Here is an 18,037-nt window from a genome sequence, read left to right as displayed (position 1 = left end):
CTATATTTGGTGTATGGGTGGCTTGCAAGGTTTATATGTCCATCAGACAGGGTTCACCGGACCCTGACCTCATTTCATGTATCAGTGATCAAGGTTAAAGTTACATGATTATGTCTGTTTCTCAGATACTGTAAGCATTAGGTCTTCTATATTTGATGTATAAAATGATTTTAATGTGTACATGCGAGTCTGGCAGATTTCATTTGACCTTGACCTCATTTTCACGGTTCATTGGTCAATGTTAAGTTTTTATGTTTGGTCTGTTTTTCAAACACTATAAGCAATAGGTCAACTATATTTGGTGTATGGAATGGTTTTAAGGTACACATGTCGGTCTGGCATGTATTTTTTGTACTTTACCTCATTTTCATGGTTCATTTATCAATGTTAAGTTTTTATGTTTGGTCTGTTTTTCAAACACTATAAGCAATAGGTCAACTATATTTGGTGTATGGAATGGTTTTAAGGTACACATGTCGGTCTGGCATGTATTTTTTGTACTTTACCTCATTTTCATGGTTCATTTATCAATGTTAAGTTTCAGTAGTAAGGTCCTTTTTTTAGAACTATAAGCAATTCATCAACTATATTTGGTGTATGGAATGATTGTAAGGTGTATATGTCTGTCTGGCATGGTTCATTGGTAAATATCAAGTTTTATTGTTTGACCTGTTTCTTGTTTATTATAATATTATTGCTGCTGACACAAAACGTAAGAATTGTAAATAACTTTACCTTCACCATCACAATTTGCTCGCCACATCCTCAATCCAGTGTCCTCAAAGGCAAAGTTGAGATTGTATTTATATTCTCTGTGTGTTTGTTAGCATCTACATGTACACCAAAGACAGCATCAACAACTTGTAGCCTGTAAATTTCTTTTCCCAACTTGTCTAGAGCCTAAACTGAACAACATTAATCAATCCTACCATAAAAATGTTGGTATTCTGACATTTTTTAATTTTTTTTATCATTTTTGTAACATATTCTAGTAAAGGGGTGGTGAAATGTTGCCAGTATCTTAACAGTATCAGCCAGTCATGGGAAATGTTACATTGCAACACTAACAAACAAAATGTTGTTCATTTTCTTTAAAAATAGTCATAACTCTAAAATGAAATGAAATGTAGTTTAGAACCTTAAAAAAATTAAATCTTATAATCTGAGTCTAATGGTAAAAAAATGCTTACACAAAAATTGTAAGAAGTTTGTAGGGGCAACTTAAACACTAAGTGGAAATCCAGATTTATAAATATATGAGAAATAATAGGCTCAATGATGATTGTCCAATTACATACAGAAGAATATTTTGTTGAAGCATATCACTAAAGGGTAAGGTAGGAAAAAGCAGCTTCCTGATGATTTGTTTATCATGATGGAAGACAAATCTTACCTTTTTTATATCCATTCCAGTAATGACATCCTGTCCTTCATTGGCAGATCTTTCAATGATAAATTTTGCATGTGCTGCTCTTCTGTCACATGGTCATGCAGAAACAATGATCATAAACTCAGGAATGGACCCAATGATATTGAATCAGAAGTCATTTCTAGATAACAATTTGACTTCTAGGGTAGCAAAAAGTATAAATACTTTACAATATAAAAATATTGATGAAGATCATTTATTAAAATTTGACTGTTGCTTTTGTGATCTTGCTGTCATTGGTAGAAACTGATTTCATTTTGCTAAACCCTATAGATGTTTGTTCAAGAGGCAACTGACCATTAAATTCAGATTTATACATATGTTATTTAGTCCAAAAACCAAGTATCATAATGAAAATTGGAAAAAGGTCAAAAACGCAAGATATATTTTTATAATTAAAGTTTGTATTTTGCTTTAATATATCAAGCAGTTCTATGAAAACTGACATCATTCATTCCTTTTATAGCAGATGAAAAATTTCTTCTAATTTCAAATAGTAGCCATGGACAACTATCTTCAATTTTCACAATTTAGGGTGAGGGGAGATAAAGGTTTCAAATAATTTGAGTAAGTTCTGAAATTCTAAAAAATGAAAAAGAAAAATTTGAATACAACATTAAAAATATATTCCTGTATGTAATTTTTAAAACAAAAATTAAGGTTGACAAACATATGCACCTCCCCCACATCAGTTTGATAAAAATCAGTCAAGGAGTTGTTATTTTGCACATTACCTGTTTCCATTAGAATATGTTGGACGGACAATAGTACTCAGTCTGGTAGTTTGCATAATATGTACAAAAATACTGACAAAAAAAACTCAAGTGATGTCAAAGACTTGCAAAATTGAGCCATTTGATATAATAAAATTATGTTTTACTGCACATATTTCCTCCTCAATGGACGCTCATTTGCTTCATGTACACTTTCATTAGATTTCATAGTAAATTTCTAAAATAAATCTAAGCTTTATTTTATTTTCATCTTTCTATAAGCAAAAATGTATTAATACACCCCAATATTTCAAATATAGTATTTGTATGTTGCTAAATGAACCCAGCCTACTCAGATGTTGAATTAAAATAATTATACAAAGGATTATTAGCTTAAACTACCAGAAATATTAACAAGTTATATTTTAACAAACCATATAACCATCAACTCCTAACAGTAAAAAAAAAAGAATGAAAGAAAAAAAAACACATAGTAAGGCACACTTTCAATTTTCATTTTCTTAACAGAGATTATGTTTTTTGATCTATGAACTGATAAAAATACATGGATACATTAGGGAGCTTCCATTTGATTTTTAGGGGAGCAGGACAGGAGTTTTGAGTAAAAATAAAGGCAAGATGAACAACTTGGCAAAAAAAAAAGGCAGGATGACAATTCATGTAAAAAAGTCAGGATAAACTAATAAAAAAAAAGGCAGGACCGAATAGAGTGAAAAATAAAAAGGCAGGACAGAGATTACAACTATAAAAAAAAACATGCAGGACAAAAATTTTCATCCTAGCCCCTTATATTTTAACAAACCATATAACCATCAACTCCTGACAGTAAAAAAAAAAGAATGAAAGAAAAAAAAAACACATAGTAAGGCACACTTTCAATTTTCATTTTCTTAACAGAGATTATGTTTTTTGATCTATGAACTGATAAAAATACATGGATACATTAGGGAGCTTCCATTTGATTTTTAGGGGAGCAGGATAGGAGTTTTGAGTAAAAATAAAGGCAAGATGAACAACTTGGCAAAAAAAAAAGGCAGGATGACAATTCATGTAAAAAAGTCAGGATAAACTAATAAAAAAAAAGGCAGGACCGAATAGAGTGAAAAATAAAAAGGCAGGACAGAGATTACAACTATAAAAAAAACATGCAGGACAAAAATTTTCATCCTAGCCCCTACCTAGGTCCAAAAATTTTCATCCTAGCCCCTACCTAGGTCCAACATATTCTATGTGATGATAGACAAAAACTACCAGAAATATTAACAAGTTATATTTTAACAAACCATATAACCATCAACTCCTGACAGTAAAAAAAAAAGAATGAAAGAAAAAAAAAACACATAGTAAGGCACACTTTCAATTTTCATTTTCTTAACAGAGATTATGTTTTTTGATCTATGAACTGATAAAAATACATGGATACATTAGGGAGCTTCCATTTGATTTTTAGGGGAGCAGGACAGGAGTTTTGAGTAAAAATAAAGGCAAGATGAACAACTTGGCAAAAAAAAAGGCAGGATGACAATTCATGTAAAAAAGTCAGGATAAACTAATAAAAAAAAAGGCAGGACCGAATAGAGTGAAAAATAAAAAGGCAGGACAGAGATTCCACTGTAAAAAAAACATGCAGGACAAAATTTTCATCCTAGCCCCTACCCCCCCCCCCCCCCCCCCCCTGTATGACTGTATAATGTATATATGCAATGTATTTAAGGAATGACTGTAATATTTTTTCTGTCTATGAAGAAATAAAATAAAAAATGTGGTGCACACTGAATACGCGGGTTATTTAAAAGTGTGCTCCACATTTTTTAGGTTATTTCGAATAGACAGAAAAAATATTACAGTCATTCCTTATAATTTAATTCTAAAATCCATTTTAAAGGAATAAATCATGAAAAAGACGTTGATGACGTTACGGTCACATGACAAAATTATGTCTATGTGATGATAGACAAAAAACTTTCAGCCAATCAGAAGATGTGTTGCATCCAAAATTAAATTATATTTGTATATAGTTGCTATCTACTGCTGGATTTACAATTTACATACTTCATTTAAAATTTCTTTGCAATATTTTGAATCTCTGTCTTGTTGATCACTGTTAAATTTACTGGCACTGATGTGTTCAAGACATATATATATTCTGCAAATACATGTAGCTGAAAACATATATGAAGAAACAATGAAAATGAAATTGATTAGTTTAATATACATTTTGAACATTATGTACATATGGATTTTGATCATGGAAAAATGTAAGAGCTTTAAATACATGTATGTATAAAGACTGTTTTTCATGTATCTCAAAACTATTTGTAAGTACACACACACACACACACACATATATATATATTTGGAAACACATATATATGTATGTTTTTGCCAAAAAACAACAAAAAGTCTCCATGTCAATTTTTTCAGAATGTAAATTTGCATTAATAAAGTTATTACATAGTGTACATTGTTTTTCCACAATGTATAATTTAAGTTATACATGTACATGTAGTTGAAATTAGTATCTCTTGGAAAACAGTTTCCCCTGTTTAGCACTGCACAATGTTTAGGTTTCACATTTCAAGGAATCCACTCAATCTACTATAAATAAAAAAAAATTTTTTAATGATTGGCCTGATCATGATATATATATATGTAATTGAAACTTCTGGACTGTTTCTACTTTCATGTTCCTGTTTCACACCTACTTTCATGTAACAAAGCTATGCATTATAATGAGAAATATTTATACATGTATTTAGGGGGACTCTCTTTCATGAGATCAATATGTACACTTGACTTCTTATGCTATTGGATCATTGAACTTTATCAGACTAATCAGAGTGTTAGATGTTGTAAATGAATAAATATAAAAATATATATGTTTTGATAACCTATGTCTTGTTCTAATATAGTTAGGGAACTGTAGCACTTATGGTCTTTGCAATACTTTTTTTTACAATTTGGGGACAATTGTAAAAAATATATTACATGGACCGTAAGAGCAACGGACCAACGGCTCCGCACAACCACATGCAGCACGAACATACATGTACATTTACAAATGAATACTTTGGTTGTCTGACTTGTTGGAAGAAATGAAAAAAAGTTATTAAATTGTCAACATTTAAAAAAAAACAAAAACATTTAGGATGCTGTAAATAGAAATAATTAAAAAAGCTTAACATAAATCAGATATCTTGCATGACATCCATCCCCTCCCCCACCCCGATACATATATACTTTTATACATATATATAAAATCTTTGGTCATTACATTAATTCTAATAACTTACGTGTTCCAACTGGTACAAAAACATCTGTGTTTCTAGTAACATAAGGATCATTTCACTCGAAACATGACGCTCGCCAACTTTGGAAATAATGTGGTTGTCCGTATAAAGAAATGTTACAAGACTTTCTCCTTCTTCTATTCCTTTCAGATTTGTGAATGTCTTCAATATCTTTATTACAAATTGTGTATTCCGAAGTTATTAGGCACGATTCTGACACAATGCATGTTTTTTCATCATTTTTAATCAATCACCTTTGCCGTTTTCAGTAAATTTATTCTTGATAAAGTCACGAATACTACACTTTTTTTAAATTAGATACTGTCACAATCTCATACCAATATTTAAAGGGACAAATATTTCAAATTAACATGAGATCACATGAAGAACATATCAAAATTAAGTTTTCTCTCCTTTTATAGTTCTTTTCCTGGTTATAGGAGTAATACCACTATTGATATTCCCCTATTAGTCTTTGTTAAATTGGCACTTTTCAAAAAAATTGTGCAGAATGTATCTTTGTTTCAAATAAAGAAATACTTGGCATGAGTAAAGGAGTAGGCCCGGTAAGACCCATTTTTGGCCCCAAAATATAGTATTTTTGTAAATTTGTTAAAATGTAAACTTTGAGCAATTTATTGGAAAGTAGAATACTTCTGTTCCATAAACGGGCTATTTTTGACCATACAATGCACATGCATCAGGTAATGGCATCATAAATTCATGCAATATTACTGAAATCTTCACAATTTTAACATTTGTGCTAATTGTAAGACGTTTTTTGTCTTAAATGGAAGTGGCCGCATTTGTGTTCAGTCTTAATATTTAAATATATGTTGTATTTGATGATAATACATAAAATATATAAAGGTTGAGACTGAACACGAATGCGGCCACTTACATTTTAGACAAAAACCATCTAAAAAGTGACGTTTTATGGCATATTTGATATTTTTTCATATTTAAACTTGAATTTGAGCGTCTTTAATGACCAAATCAGTCCAAACCTTTTACATAAACTAATTGAATAGACTGAAGTAGACACTTAAGTGTTAAAAAAATGTCAAAAATCTTTCATTAGATGTACTTCAAATATTAGGCCAAACTAGCCCTTACCGGACCTTCTCCTTTGTATCCTGTCCAGTACTACAGACAAATTTTCACACAACATTTCATTGCATATACGATAATAACCATCACTGGAAGTTAACCAATCAAGTTTTTACCCTTTTTTTCCCTGTGTACAAGCTTGAGTAACCATGTAAACTCAAGTTTCCAAAATATTTTATAGAAACACCAAATAAAAAAAGAATGGTACTTTGAAAAAACTGTCGTATTCCTGACATTGTACAGGCATTTCCTTATGTAGAAAATGTTGGATTAAACCTGGTTTTATAGCTAGCTAACCTTTTTCTTTTATGACAGTCGCATAGAATTCCATTATATAGACAAAGCACATAAGCAAAAATGAAAGACAAGAATACAAAAAATGTCTATAGTACAATAATATGTTACAAGTCATGAAAAACTTGTAGTAGGAAACTATTTTCGCGTTTGTTATCATGGTAATAGTTTTGAGTTATTCATTGAGTCAATTTCAAGATCAAGTTCTCAGTACGTAATAGACATTTTAGCAGTATCCTCAATTTTAACTTCACTAAGCAATATGTGTAAGTACTCGTCAAAAAAGTAAAAGTCAATTCATCTGACAGTAGTAAAGGAACTTGCTGAAACAGTTGTCGTAGATAAATACAGATTCTATCACAGCATCGAGTGTTAAGCGATACTTGTCCTCCCAAGACGGTTAAATGTTCAAAATTTTAAACGCGAGACTTCTCAAAATTGAAGAATTATATCACACAAGATACGATGACGGCATTAGGCATGGTCGCGTTTTTACGTGACATATCGAAATCAGAGGAAATGAAAAATGAAGAACTGAAATCTTGCGAAATACACATTGATTATAAGAATAATCAATCGTTCGGGGAAAATTTAAATCGGCATAGAATTATAGAGTGTTTTGCATACATTGTGTCCCTATGTGATAAAAATGATAATAATGAACTGACCAACAGACCTCTGAAAATGAGAAGAAAGTCATGAATACCAACCGTTGGTTACAGTGGACGGTAAATTTTGAACCAGCATTACAATTAATAGTTAACATAATGGTATTTAATGTTTTCAAATACTTAAGACTTAAGATATGCGTTAATAAAGCAAATAATAAATCATAACCAAACTAATTATTTAGTCCGAGGTCAAAAAAGGTTTTTCTTCATGATCAATATGTCCTCTATTTAATATCGATAAGTGGAATCACAAAATGAACATAAAAGTAAATCATTTATTTTAGAAGAAAAATCTTAGTTAGCGACTTTAATGAACCCACGTAACATACGGCTATATTATATATCATTCGAAATCATATTATCTGTACTCTCTTTTTTACCCAGTCGGAAAAACTTCAAACGGTGCAATTTCCTTGAAATGAAGGTCAATGTTTAAGAATGAACATTCCTTAATTTCAACAGAATTGGACAAAAAGCTTGTTTCAGGTTCTGGAATGATTTGTTTTTCTTGAATCATATGACCTCATAGAATAGACTACAATAATTCCAAAACAAACGCGAACAAACAAGTTAATTGCACAATATTAACAGCAAAACGCCTTTGAAAAACTTCTCAAAAATAAAAAAATGATTTAAAAGCTATATATTAGTTGGGGATCAATGTGTATATGCCAAAAATAAAATAAAATTATTATTTAAAGACCAAGGAAATCTTTTTCATAATTTTATAGTACAATTAATGTATATTGTTCTGGATACATCCTTTTATTGGAGCTTTTGCAGTCGGCCAAAATACTATCTACAAATAGAGATCCTTTTACTTTTTCTATGTTTTAATCGATTGTCAGGGAGAACATAATTTGCCATAATGAAGAATGGTAATTAAGGTGGATCATCGGTTTATATTTCCTCAGATAGAATGTTTTTATGCTTTACAAAAATGTAGATTTGACCGTGCTTTTTTTCAAAAATATAATAAAGAGTATGGGTCACCGTGCTATTTTTCGAGCTACAAGTCGTGCAAAATTGTCCATTTATGCACAGATTTTTCCTGAAAAAAACACATTTTTGTGAATAAAAGGAAATCTATGAGATAGAATTTGAAATAAAATAGGAGATGGCAGACTGTACTGGTTCCAGGAACTTTGGATACACCAAATCAGGTACCTCATATCTGAGAAACAGGCAATATATGCCCTCAATTTTAGAATTAATTCATACATTTTTATGTTATTCAAAATTATCAGTCAAAATGTGTCCTACAGGGATCACCAGTCCTTCAACTTTCATTTGATACCTAAATTACCAAAATATATTCTACCGAGTTTGATATTTACACCTATGCGTATGAACTATTTTGTTTTGAATATGTTCTTCTTTCAAGTATGTTTTTTTTCAACAGGCCCGATTTGATGGTGTTATATCTTACAATGTTTATCCAATTTGTTTTGCAAAGAATACCGCTCAAACCGGAGCTAGGGGCCGTCAGTGAAGTGTTTTTTTGCTCCATGTTGAATGCCTTACTGTGACTTTGCCATGAAGAACAGCACTAAAACCACTGAAAATTTCTTTAGATTTCCTTTATAAAATGTTTACTGTAAGAGTTATCTCCCCTTGAATGGCTAAGTTGAAAAATGATTCGAAAAAAACACAGATATTTAGTATTTGTTAAAACAGTCTAAACTATGCAGTAAATCAATAATTTTCCTTCATTTAAATAAACATCCTTACTCATAAATTACCAATCTTTCTCAAAATTTGCAGATTTTACCTAAGAACAAGACCGATTAATAATTGCTATTTTACAATCCAATATAGCGGTATACAGATAATCAACCTTAAAATGTGAAACGAAATATAATAGCTGTGTACAGTTAAATTAGGTTGTCAGTCCAGCTTATTATCTCTTGAAGACATGTTGAAATGCCATAATGTTAATGTTCTTGCTCCTAAATCGGTCGTAGATTAGAAATTGGCTACATGTTCTTGCGTTTGGAAACACGAAATTGTACTTTGCATATCGAAGAACTACAAATAATGCTACTGCTGTTGTTTTTTCTTTTTTAAAGTGTTAGACGTGTTAAGAAGTTTAATGTCGTTCAATATTCAAATGAATACTGTTTGCACCATCAGTTTTTAAACCATACATTCAAATTGTGGGCAGTGCGACCATTTAAACATAAGTTTTGTGTCGTTATTTTCTTTCACTGTCTAGGTAAGAAAAAAAACTCAATAATTATTTTGTGTAAAAAGAAATACTTATGTTATTAAGACGAAACTTTTCTAAGTTATTTAGCCTATGTCCTATTATTGTTGTCTAATATTATTTCGACAATAAAATATGTTTAAATAAATCACCAATCGAGTTAATTGTGCTTGCTACTACATTATTAATATTTGTTTCTCAAAAAAAGACTGAAAACTAATATTGTAAAAGTTTGAATACCTTCCTGAGAACTTGAGATCACCCCCTGTTTTGGATGTGCTCGTTTTCGTTTTATTGTATAGTGTTTTGGACTGTTTTTATTTGGGCTCGGTGTTATCTGTGTTTCTTCGACTCATGGTTTCAGATTTTCGTCATGGTATCTTCATCCTTTTTTCAAATAAAGAAAATATTTAAAATAACAGTTTACGGTACATACAATTTCTATGCAAGAATGAAATCACAACGGTACTGACAAACTAATATGTCATATATATTTGTAAGGATGCCCTTCGCGGATATGAAGCCCTTCATTCTTTCAAATGTCTTTCCATTGTCTATAAAATATGTAATGAACACCAACAACATCGCTTGTTAGACTTTAGTGAAATGTCACAATTTCAAACTCAACTTATGAAGATGGAAATGAAGGTATCGTATTCAAGATAGACAAGTTAAATAGTCAGAATATCAAATTATTCATATCAGCCCTGACACTGAACTTGTAAGTTATATTTTTTTTCGCTTGTCTTCATATGTATAATTATCAATTAGTCAATTTATATCAAAATCATTACGTATAAACGAGATCTTCGCATCATCAAGAATTTTAGCATGTAAAGCATTAAAATATGAATGATATTGTGATTTTATCATGCTTCGGATGCAGTTTTAGGGGTTTTCCATTTTAATACATTTTATTTTGAAATGATAATACTTTAAACAGACTTATTATACCAAGCTTACTTACGAGAAGTTTGTCAGTAACAAAATCACGCGAAAAAAAATCAAAACTTCAATCTTCGCTAAAATGAAAATAAAATACGAAAGTTGCCAAAAAAACAACAACAAAAACAAAAACGCTACGAAGTTAAATGAAATAGGTAAAACTCAAAATAAAAAATCAGCGAAAATAATTGGGTACAGTTCACATACAACCATTTCACAATGATTATAAATTAAGCATTTACCTTCATAGAAAATGCTTAAGGCAAAAAGACTGATTGCAAAGGATGTATTACAACTTGAATACATTAGAAGCATTATGATTAAAAGATATGTGAAAAGATTAGCCATTTCAATCTCAGATTTATTTTGCCTGAGAAAGTTGGTATCTAGTCTCTGAAAATTTCAAAATTGATCAACAGAGAACTCGAATTAGAGAAAGGCTAAATATAGATTGAAAAAAATCAATGTAACTGCAACATATCGAAATATTATAATTACGTATTTTTTTATTGTATCTAAATTCAGGAAGTCACATATGTAATAACAGTATATATAAAAATGTATCCTCCTTTTTATTCATAGATAAATGAATATGCATTTGAACAATGAACAATGCACTGTGCATTTGAAGAAACAAAGGAAAGTTTTCTAATTTTGACTAAAGAATTGTTCTGAATTTTTCTTTTCATCAAATAATTTCTTTTTATTTGATAAAGTTTTTATTTATTTATTTTCTTGTGGGTTGACTATATATCAATAATAAGTCCTTTATTTATATAAAATTGAATGTTTATCATGAAATAACAAATCAAATGAGAAAAAGAGATGTCGAAATAGTTTTTTTTCGCGGTGACAGTAACTACACATAATAAGATATCAAAGTTTCGCCACTTAATCTCCCCCAAATGATGAATCCCGCGTGTATTATTACCTTTAAACTTTTTCACAGTTTTAAGAATAGGGTTTCTGCAATCTCATATTGTGAAAAAAACATGTATTTTGAGCAGAACAGATAAAAAGTTTGTTTTTTACAGATGGCGGCATTTTTGCCAACTACTTGAGTAAACATTCTTAGCAGCACTATATATATCCAAGTTTACTTTTCAATTAAGTTATATCTAAGTTTAATTTTCACTAAAGTTATATCTCAGTTTACTTTTCACTAAAGTTAAAGTAACATTGTACAACTACCTCAGACAAAGACTACCTAGTAGTAATGAATTTGGTGAATACATCGTTTTCTGGGGGTTGGTACTTTTTAATGTAAAATGTTCCTCGAATCACTACATACAATATCATTATATAAAATGTATCAAACATGATTATAATTAAAAACACACATCAACCTGAAAAATATATATGAACATTAATATCACATTAAGTTTATAATGAAAATAACTAAGTAGTTATGTGTTTGCGATGGATTTGAACGACGAACACGACATAGCTAAAAGCTTCATAACATATGTGTTTCTTTATTTTATATGTCCTGTAGATCATTTGTTTCATCCTATGTAACTGTTACATAGATAACGATGAAGATATCTTTATCAAAATAAACTTATATTCTATATTTGTTGTAGTTGAAGGTCTTTGTTTCTATCCTTGTCGAAGACAGGAGGTTGGGAAATATATCAAACTTAACGATCCGGGAAGGAATAGTGTTTTACATTTCAACTGCAAACATCCTACTTTGGTTTTTCCTGAAATTGGCGTAACGATGGAGTGTTTTGCACGGAATGGACCGTTTAAAGTTCAACGGTAATTAATAATTATGATTATTAGAAAGGCTATACTTATGAAAAATGCATGAAATGTTGTACCTCAACTTAAAAAATTTGGATTTTCTGAAACTGTTGGAAAATAATTTTGGCGAAGAAAAATTGTTTTTTATGTCAATTTTCATCATTTTAGAGCCGATGTGATTACAGCTTTCATTTACAAGAATAAGGAATTAAAATTAATAACAATTAACTTTAACATACACCGGTATTGTTTCCTGTCCTAATATCACTCACCTAATTATCCAAAATCTGTTATATCTTATCATAGCTTGTAATTTTACACCGATTGCTTTTTTAATTTATACTTGATGTTAAGTATAAACATTTCTTGTATATCTCTGTAGAAATATAATTGGTTTGACTTCAAATTAACAATTTTGATGTAACATTTTAATATGCCCGAATTGAAGCACTAGCTCCTAGTAGGTTCATGTATTAATTTAACTTGATTATGTTATAAACGTGCAGAAGAAAACAATATTTCCGTTTTACATTCTTACTCGAGGAAATTCAACTTTCCATGTGATTCAGCTTAAGAATATGAATAACAGACGTAGTATGAATTTGCATGATGAGTGCTGTATACTAAGCAGTATTCTTTTGACGTTTTCGGTCTAAGATCTTTTGAAGTCACTTGATTCCCTCAGATTTGATCCTTTGTGTTTTGATGTTATTTGTTTTTAGTTTGCAAGGACATGGATTAATGTTTAGATGTCTGAAAGAGATGGCTATTGATCCATCAGGTCAAACTGTAGTTCTGTATTTAAAACCCTTTAGTAAGTATATTGTGACAATTATTAAGTACTCCTGAAATTTATTCACTATACAACATAATACAAAAACAGGAAAAACAGAAATATTGGACAATAAATCAGACCACACCCACCTCTGATGGTCGAATCATTGAAAAAATAGACGTATAACTAAAGACCAAACAACAACGAGTAACATATACCTCGCCAATGCCTATCTAGATAATTTGTCAAAATCTGTTCAATACAATTACCAGCAGGATGACCACATACTTGAACTAGGAAATAACGAGGAATTAGGAGATGAGAGACGGCAAATATTTGGGAAAAAAAGGTCAAACGCCATCGCAACTACAGCTTTTGGCCATATACCGCATCTCAGTCATACATTTGAACATAAGAAGATGTGATATGATTGCCAGTGAGATAACTATCCAGTAGAGACCAAAGGACGAGGATGTTGACACGTTGATAACAATTAATATTGCACGACGGCACATAAATAGTATTGAACTTTCAATTTACAACGACACATTTATTCTCCAAATAATGCCGCTTGTGATAAAGAAATACAAGGTAAATAAATAAACCTCTGTTATATTTCAACACCATACGTTGACCTTGACAAACGTTGTCAGTATGATATATTATGGTGAATTGGACTATAAATCTGTTAAATGTAAAAGAAAACATGGAATCCATTGCAACAATGTAATGGAAGTCAGTAATGAACATATATACAAAATTCCTTTCTATAATTACTTTTTTCTAAGTATCATATGCATGTACATGTTTTGAACAGACTTATAGAGTTAGACAATAAAATAACAGTCGAAAAAATATTCTAATTACTGTTTTTTTTAATATTTCGTAGAAAAAAAAGAAATCCACCATATTTTTATTTACAATTTTAGGAACTTATTTCAAGACCCCTACATTATGTGAAGTGTGTGGTGCTCCAGACCGCTGGTCATTAGCTCTGTTTGCAGGTAAGTGTGTTGTTCTCAAGACCGCTGGTCATTAGCTCTGTTTGCAGGTAAGTGTGTGGTTCTCCAGACCGTTGGTCATTCGCTCTGTTTTTAGATAAGTGTGTGGTTCTCCAGACCGCTGGTCATTCGCTCTGTTTGCAGGTAAGTGTGTGGTTCTTCAGATCGCTGGTCATTAGCTATGTTTGCAGGTAAGTGTGTGGTTTTCCAGATCGCTGTTCATTAGCTCTGTATGCGGGTAAGTGTGTGGTGCTCCAGACCACTATTCATAAGCTCTGTTTGCAGGTAAGTATGCGGTGCTCCATATCGCTGATCATTAGCTCTGTTTGCAGGTAAGTATGTGTTGCTCCAGATCGCTGATCATTAGCTCTGTTTGCAGGTAAGTGTGTGGTTCTTCAGACTGCTGTTCATTAGCTCTGTTTACAGGTAAGTGTGTGTAGCTCCAGACCGCTGTTTATTAGCTCTGTTTGCAGGTAAGTTTGTGGTGCTTCAGACCACTGTTCATTAGCTCTGTTTGCAGGTAAGTATGTGGTGCTCCAGATCGCTGATCATTAGCTCTGTTTGCAGGTAAGTGTGTGGTTCTCCAGACCGCTGTTCATTAGCTCTGTTTGTGAGTAAGTGTGTGGTGCTCCAGACCACTGTTCATCAGCTTTGTTTGCAGGTAAGTGTGCAGTGCTCCAGTCAACTGTTCATTTGCTCTGTTTGCAGGTAAGTATGTCTTGCTCCAGACCACTGTTCATTAGCTCTGTTTGCAGGTAAGTGTGTGGTACTCAAGATCGCTGATCATTAGCTCTGTTTGCAGGTAAGTATGTGTTGCTCCAGACCACTGTTCATTAGCTCTGTTGCAGGTAAGTGTGTGGTACTCAAGATCGCTGATCATTAGCTCTGTTTGCAGGTAAGTATGTGATGCTCTAGATTGCTGATCATTAGCTCTGTTTGCAGGTAATTGTGTGGTGCTTCAGACCACTGTTCATTAGCTCTGTTTGCAGGTAAGTATGTGGTGCTCTAGATAGCTGATCATTAGCTCTGTTTGCAGGTAAGTATGTGGTGCTCCATACCACTGTTCATTAGCTCTGTTTGCAGGTAAGTATGTGGTGCTCCAGATCGCTGTTCATTAGCTCTGTTTGCAGGTATTTATTTGGTGCTCCAGACCACTGTTCCTTAGCTCTGTTTGCAGGTAAGTGTGTGGTGCTTCAGACCACTGTTCTATAGCTCTTTTTTTAGACCGCTGTCCATTAGCTCTGTTTGCGGGTAAGTGTGTGGTGCTTCAGACCACTGTTCATAAGCTCTGTTTGCAGGTAATTATGTGGTGTTCCAGATCGCTGATCATTAGCTCTATTTGCAGGTAAGCATGTGGTGCTCTAGATCGCTGATCATTAGCTCTGTTTGCAGGTAAGTATGTAGTGCTCCAGACCACTGTTCATTAGCTCTTTTTGGAGGTAAGTGTGTTGTTCCCCAGAACGCTGGTCATTACCTCTGTTTGCAGGTAAGTGTGTGGTTTTCTAGACCACAATCCACTGTTCATATGCTCTGTTTGCAGGTCAGTATGTGGTGCTCCAGATCGCTGATCATTAGCTCTGTTTGCAGGTAAGTGTGGGTTATCCAGACCGCTGATCATTAGCTCTGTTTGTGGGTAAGCGTGTGGTGCTCCAGACCACTGTTCATCAGCTTTGTTTGCAGGTAAGTGTGCGGTGCTCCAGTCTACTGTTCATTCGCTCTGTTTGCAGGTAAGTATGTCTTGCTCCAGACCACTGTTCATTAGCTCTGTTTGCAGGTAAGTGTGTGGTACTCAAGATCGCTGATCATTAGCTCTGTCTGCAGGTAAGTTTGTGGTGCTCCAGACCACTGTTAATTAGCTCTGTTTGCGGTTAAGTGTGTGGTGCTCCAGACCACTGTTCATCAGCTCTGTTTGCAGGTAAGTGTGCGGTGCTCCAGTCTACTGTTCATTCGCTCTGTTTGCAGGAAAGTATGTGTTGCTCCAGACCACTGTTTATTAGCTCTGTTTGCAGGTAAGTGTGTGGTACTCAAGATCGCTGATCATTAGCTCTGTTTGCAGGTAAGTATGTGTTTCTCCAGACCACTGTTAATTAGCTCTGTTTGCAGGTAAGTGTGTGGTGCTTCAGACCACTGTTCATTAGCTCTGTTTGCAGGTAAGTATGTGGTGCTCTAGATTGCTGATCTTTAGCTCTGTTTGCAGGTAAGTATGTGGTGCTCCAGACCACTGTTCATTAGTTCTGTTTGCAGGTAAGTATGTGGTGCTCCAGATCGCTATTCATTAGCTCTGTTTGCAGGTATTTATTTGGTGCTCCAGATCGCTGATCATTAGCTCTGTTTGCAGGTAAGTATGTGGTGCTCCAGACCACTCTTCATTAGCTCTGTTTGCAGGTAAGTATGTAGTGCTCCAGACCACTGTTCCTTAGCTCTGTTTGCAGGTAAGTGTGTGGTGCTTCAGACCATTGTTCTATAGCTCTTTTTTTAGACCGCTGTCCATTAGCTCTGTTTGCGGGTAAGTGTGTGGTGCTTCAGACCACTGTTCATAAGCTCTGTTTGCAGGTAATTATGTGGTGTTCCAGATCGCTGATCATTAGCTCTATTTGCAGGTAAGCATGTGGTGCTCTAGATCGCTGATCATTAGCTCTGTTTGCAGGTAAGTATGTAGTGCTCCAGACCACTGTTCATTAGCTTTTTTTGGAGGTAAGTGTGTGGTTCACCAGAACGCTGGTCATTACCTCTGTTTGCAGGTAAGTGTGTGGTTTTCTAGACCACTGTTCATTAGCTCTGTTTGCAGCAGATCGCTGTTCATTAGCTCTGTTTGCAGGTAAGTGTGTGGTTCTCCAAACCACTGTTCATATGCTCTGTTTGCAGGTCAGTATGTGGTGCTCCAGATCGCTGATCATTAGCTCTGTTTGCAGGTAAGTATGTGGTTCTCCAGACCGCTGTTCATTAGCTCTGTTTGCGGGTAAGTGTGTTGTGCTCCAAACCACTGTTCATCAGCTTTGTTTGCAAGTATGTGTGCGGTGCTCCAGTCTACTGTTCATTCGCTCTGTTTGCAGGTAAGTATGTGTTGCTTAAGACCACTGTTCATTAGCTCTGTTTGCAGGTAAGTGTGTGGTACTTAAGATCGCTGATCATTAGCTCTGTTTGCAGGTAAGTATGTGGTGCTCCAGACCACTGTTAATTAGCTCTGTTTGCAGGTAAGTGTGTGGTGCTTCAGACCATTGATCAGTAGCTCTGTTTGCAGGTAAGTATGAGGTGCTCCAGATCGCTGTTCATTAGCTCTGTTTGCAGGTAAGTATGTGGTGCTCCAGATCGCTGTTCATTAGCTCTGTTTGCAGGTAAGTATGTGGTGCTCCAGATCGCTGTTCATTAGCTCTGTTTGCAGGTATTTATGTGGTGCTCCAGATTGCTGATCATTAGCTCTGTTTGTAGGTAAGTATGTGGTGCTCCAGACCACTGTTCATTAGCTCTGTTTGCAGGTAAGTATGTGGTGCTCCAGACCACTGTTCATTAGCTCTGTTTGCAGGTAAGTGTGTGGTGCTTCAGACCACTGTTCTATAGCTCTTTTTTTAGACCGCTGTTCATTAGCTCTGTTTGCGGGTAAGTGTGTGGTGCTCCAGATCGCTGATCATTAGCTCTATTTGCAGGCAAGTATGTGGTGCTCTCGATCGCTGATCATTAGCTCTGTTTGCAGGTAAGTATGTAGTGCTCCTGACCACTGTTCATTAGCTTTTTTTGGAGGTAAGTGTGTGGTTCACCAGAACGCTGGTCATTACCTCTGTTTGCAGGTAAGTGTGTGGTTTTCTAGACCACTGTTCATTAGCTCTGTTTGCAGCAGA

General features: G+C 33.6%; 1 protein-coding gene across 4 annotated transcripts in view; it reads left to right on the top strand.

Annotated features, from left to right (window-relative positions):
* Positions 1–18,037, top strand: part of LOC127734079 (uncharacterized) — a 187,616-nt gene that overhangs the window by 77,964 nt on the left and 91,615 nt on the right. Inside the window, exons 2-4 of one of the 4 annotated variants that reach the window (XM_052243706.1) lie at positions 12,263–12,440; positions 13,148–13,239; positions 14,130–14,204. The exons of 2 other annotated variants lie outside the window; for them this stretch is intronic. In XM_052243706.1, the coding sequence (XP_052099666.1) occupies positions 12,263–12,440; positions 13,148–13,239; positions 14,130–14,204 (345 nt within the window). The remainder of the gene's footprint in view (positions 1–12,262; positions 12,441–13,147; positions 13,240–14,129; positions 14,205–18,037) is intronic. One more of the 4 variants, XM_052243708.1, reaches the window with a different exon arrangement.

This window comes from Mytilus californianus, unplaced genomic scaffold, assembly GCF_021869535.1.
Source record: "Mytilus californianus isolate M0D057914Y unplaced genomic scaffold, xbMytCali1.0.p SCAF_3, whole genome shotgun sequence".
NCBI classification, from domain to species: Eukaryota; Metazoa; Mollusca; class Bivalvia; order Mytilida; family Mytilidae; genus Mytilus; species Mytilus californianus.
Note: the sequence above shows the minus strand (reverse complement) of the source record. Positions and strands in the feature narration are given on the sequence as shown.